At 40.2% G+C, this 4,542-nt stretch overlaps 1 protein-coding gene across 1 annotated transcript in view; it reads left to right on the top strand.

The window, feature by feature from the left end:
* The window catches only part of EML1 (EMAP like 1), a gene marked incomplete at its 5' end in the record, with an annotated part of 56,406 nt that extends 54,670 nt beyond the window's left edge, over window positions 1-1,736 (top strand). Inside the window, one exon of the mRNA XM_082485785.1 lies at window positions 165-1,736. Within this exon, the coding sequence (XP_082341911.1) occupies window positions 165-290 (126 nt within the window). The 3' untranslated portion in view covers window positions 291-1,736. The remainder of the gene's footprint in view (window positions 1-164) is intronic.
* Window positions 1,737-4,542: the final 2,806 nt, after the last annotated feature.

Here is a 4,542-nt window from a genome sequence, read left to right as displayed (position 1 = left end):
GCATTACATACATGTTGTTTTCCTGTTAAATTTAAAATTTAATTTAATTTTAAAATACTTTAAGAGAATGGTGTGATGCCTTGGGTTTGTTGTCATATGAATGTTATGTTATAATAATATGTTTTTATGACAGTTTATATTCTCACTAATGTGGTGTTTTCTAGGCTCCAAGCCATGTGTACGGTGGACATAGTAGTCATGTAACTAATGTAGATTTTCTCTGTGAAGACACCCATCTCATCTCCACAGGCGGAAAAGATACAAGTATTATGCAGTGGCGAGTCATTTAGAGGAAACATCAGTGTGAGCATACACAGTTGAGTCGACCATGCACAGAACTTATGTATAAACTGTATATTTAAAACTTAACAGTACGTTTGCAGTTTAGCCTGGTCACTGTGATTTTTTTGTTAAAAAAATTCTTACAAACCTCAGGAAAATTAAGCCCTGTGCTGGTTACTTTACTCAGTCTAGTGATTTTTTTTTTTTTTTTTCATTGTGTCACACGTTAAGAATGATCGTTTTCTCTTCTGTTGTACAATATACAACGCAGTACAAGTTAATATAAGAAATGTGGCTTGACAGTTTGCAATACAGTGGTATCAGCTGAATGTGACTATCTTAAATGTTTTCTATAAACACTGCTAAAATGGTCACAAAAATGCCTTTCAAAGACTGTATATATGTGCTTATTTGTTTCACTATCTACACTTTGTACTGTATATCTACTTGTTTAGAAAAATCTATGACAATGTCAAGGTACCGAATTGTTTGTGATGGAGGATGATGAATAGACACAAAAAGCATAAACAGAGATGCAAGATGCAAAAATTAGTGTTCTAGAGCTGAAAATGTGACTGCTGGTAGATTTGCATTCTCTTGGGAATAGCACGCCTTGGGTATCACCCGTGAGGGGTTGTGTTCCCTTTCAAGTGAATCGGCAGGTTATGCCCCCGTTTGACCGGAATATCTCAGCAGGGTTTACAGATGTCTGTGCGGTTCAGGTATTCCATATGAGTTTAAATTAAAAAAAGTCTTTTTACTTGTATATGAACAGTTTCTTTTTGAGAACAAAACAAAAAAGCTTGGCCACATCCCCGTTATTGGTTGATATATTTAACTAATATGTATATTAATCAGCATGATGCTATATTGTACATGTATAAGATTTTAGCAGTTCATAACAAATGGTAAGGCAATCTAGCTTTACTTTTTTATGCTTATGGATATTGTATATTTGTATTTTAAGACCAAGTAGACCAAGTCTAAAGATATCTTTTTAAGTGTACCATAAACCTGCAGAGGGTGAAGGAAGTCTTGGAAGCCTACATGAGATATTAATGTGTAACTTCTGGCCCCTGTGTTTTGTGCATGGATGGATATTTATAGTATGAAATAAGATTGTGTTTTGCAATGAAGTAATAGTGGAGGTGGTATAAAATGGTTAAGAAGGCCTTATCAATGTTGATTGTGACACAGATTGAAATGTATTGTTTACTTTGAGGAATGTATCTGAAGAATTTTAAAAGAGAGGAGTTCTAAGCAGACTCGGAAAAGGTAATATTAAAATTTTGCTTGTAATGGACGGTAAACGTTAATTCTCTGAACTCTAAAGCACTGGTTGTTTAGAGTGATTTAAATGAAATGGAATCAATAAATTTTGAAACTTTTTTTATTACATCTCCAACCTCCTACACTGAAAGTGCAGGACACCAATAAACATGTATTAAAGTGAATTTTCAATGCATTCTTCCTGTTTAGTAAACTTAGAGAAGAGATGGGCTTTTACTTAACAACACACATTTGTGATTTCTCAATTAGAGCTGCATTTCAAGATATTTGGGAATAAAATCTAGATTTTGGCCTACATAATTTCATGCGCGAGCGTGACCCTGGGAACGTGATCCCTGACCCACACCGAGGGAGTGAAACTCCACCTTCACGGCAGGGAAGAAGGACACCTACAAACTCCCCTGGTTCTGCCTCCTGGTACACATCACTTACCCCTGAGCACTCGGCGCGCTCACGGCAAGAGCTCCTGCCAATTTCTCCGTGTTAGGAACCTGTCCTCAGGCAAGACTTGTGAAGGCCGGGGTTTCGGGGTCACTTTAACCTGACGTTATCTAGCGCCGTCACTGAAGGAAGAGGTTTTGCCCCCCGGCTGCTTGTTCCCATCCCACGCAGCAGCCGAGAGCTATTGTGGCCACAGGGAGAACCCAGCTGGGAGATGGACCCATGTTAAAATTAATTCAGAGGAAAAAGGCTGGGGGGGGAGGGGGGGCAAGCAAGCAAACAACAACTATCAAACAGAAACCCCTTTTCCTCAGTTTCCTCATCTGATTTAGCTGTGTGGCTGTATGAATGCTCGGACAGAGGAGGGAGCAATGTGGAGAAGAAAATAAATGAATAGAGGAGCAGCGGAACAACTTTTTTTGATGGTGATGTCAATCTCCCTCTGCTTAAATTGTGTGAAACTAAGGCGTAATATCCCTACCCTTTCTAGGGTTAATCCAATCCTAAGAGGCTGTAATACGCAAGTGACGGGTTCCCATGTTGTCTGGTTTCTTGGTTGATTTTTTTTTTATTTTTTTTTTTTTTTTTTGCTTTTGCAGATGGGGTGCTTTCAGGTGTTCTGCTTTCAGAATTGTAGGTGATTTGTCATAACTTGCAACAGAAAAAACGAGCTGCAAAATTGGGTTGGCTCATTCCCTTTTCATCCGTCTCCCACGGTGCTACTCTTGGGATGTACTGATGTATTTGTGATCCCTTTCTTCATTTTAAACTATTACCCCTTACAATAAATAGATGAGGAATCCTGCAAGTTCATCCCTAGGGTTACTGATCAAAGGGGATTTTCAACAATCCCATCCCATCCGTGCCTCTGCTGCTCCTCTGTTTCGAACTTTTGCTGTTAAATGCGTCTTTGTTCCTTTATGAAGACCTGATAAACGTATTAGCTGAATTGGCAAGTGCTGGGTAACATCTTGAGCCAAATATCCGTTTGACGACTGTTAAAGTGATTCTTCTTTCTTTATCCAGGAAATTCTACACAATTTTGCCATTGTTATATATAATCTTCAGCTCTCCACACTTCCACCCTTGTTCCTTGATTCTTGCATTTATTTGCTTTCTCAGGAGTGTTCTCTTTTTTGCTTTAAAAGAAAAAAAAGAAACAAAAAAAAAAAAAAAGGGAAAGAAAGTGTTATTTGTGAACTTTGCATGCTTGGTTCCCTCAGCAGCACCCCAGCACCCGGGACTCCTACACCTGATTCCTTCACCTGGGACTCTGTCTGGAGCGGTTGTGGGCTCCTGCCCTTCCACGTAGCCTAAGGCTGGTTCGCAGGTCCATGGCTGGAGCGACGGCAGCGCTTCTGCTCCTGCGCCTTCCCTCCCCTGATGGTGGCTGTGGCAGGTGTAGCATTGCTCAGAGAGACCCATTTCTTTGTGTCTCTTGTGTTGCTGTTGTCTACCAAGCATTTGCCTACTCCCTTTCAACTTACTTTTTGGTTTCAGGTCGTGTTTCTTGCTTTTCTTCCCTTCATATTGCTCTTCTGTGACTTCAGCTTCCAGGACTGCATCCACCTTAGCCCTTACTGGCACACGGTGCTGCCCTCAACTGCTTATAAAACCAGTGGCCCTGACTGCCTCTCTGATGGTTTTGGAGCCGAGTTCCCGGTTTCTTACTGTATCTGTATCCACGCTGCTGCTTTCGCTCCCACTTACCAACATCAGTGGCTGCGTCTGCTTTCAGCCCCCCCTCCCCCCTTCCTTGTAGCGGTGGATGAGGCCATCGACGCGCTCTCCTCGTTTCTCAGTTGTCCTCCGTTTGTCCGCCGGCAGCCCTGAAATGTCTATCACATACTTAGGTTTTGAAATATTTTTAGGGTAGGGATTTTTTTTTTTCTCTGTTGTTGTATGGCATTTAGCAATGGGATTTTGCGATCCTATGTGCACTGCAACAGTACGACAGTCATGTTTGTCCAAAATGATGAGCATGTACGGTCAGGGAACACTTCTGTGTTGGGATATTCAAAGTGATTGGCTGCTGAAGTTGATACTATCTATTCTCTAAGTCTTAAATTATTCAGAAAACAATACATACGATTTCAAAAGACTTCCTCCTCCCTCTTCTATATGCTTATAAGACAAACATAGACTCAATCTGGTTTTTAGGGTCATCGCCCATCTTCAAGTAGAGGCTTTTCATGATTTGGTTTACCTCTCCCACCTGTTATCTTACTCCTAAAGGACACATATTTGTGTTATGTCAAAACTACAGCCTTTTTCAACTAATTCTATATGTACTACTTGAATTACTACCTGAAAGATAATTGTTGCATAGGTACTGCTGGTAGTGCTTGGTTCTGACAGGTTGGTGAAACCTGATGGGTATTAACAGTTTCCAGCAGATGCGCTCTACAAAGATCAGTCACTGTATTAAAAGAAAATGAAGTAAAAAAAAAAAAAAAAACAAACAACCAACAACCAAAACAAAACAGTGAAGAAAGGAGGTAAATATAAGAGAAAGTTCAGAGTTTCTCA

Source organism: Vanellus vanellus (assembly GCF_965231255.1).
Source record: "Vanellus vanellus genome assembly, chromosome: 6".
Taxonomy (NCBI): Eukaryota; Metazoa; Chordata; class Aves; order Charadriiformes; family Charadriidae; genus Vanellus; species Vanellus vanellus.
The sequence above is the reverse complement of the archived record's forward strand: the minus strand, read 5'-3'. Positions and strand labels throughout refer to the sequence as shown.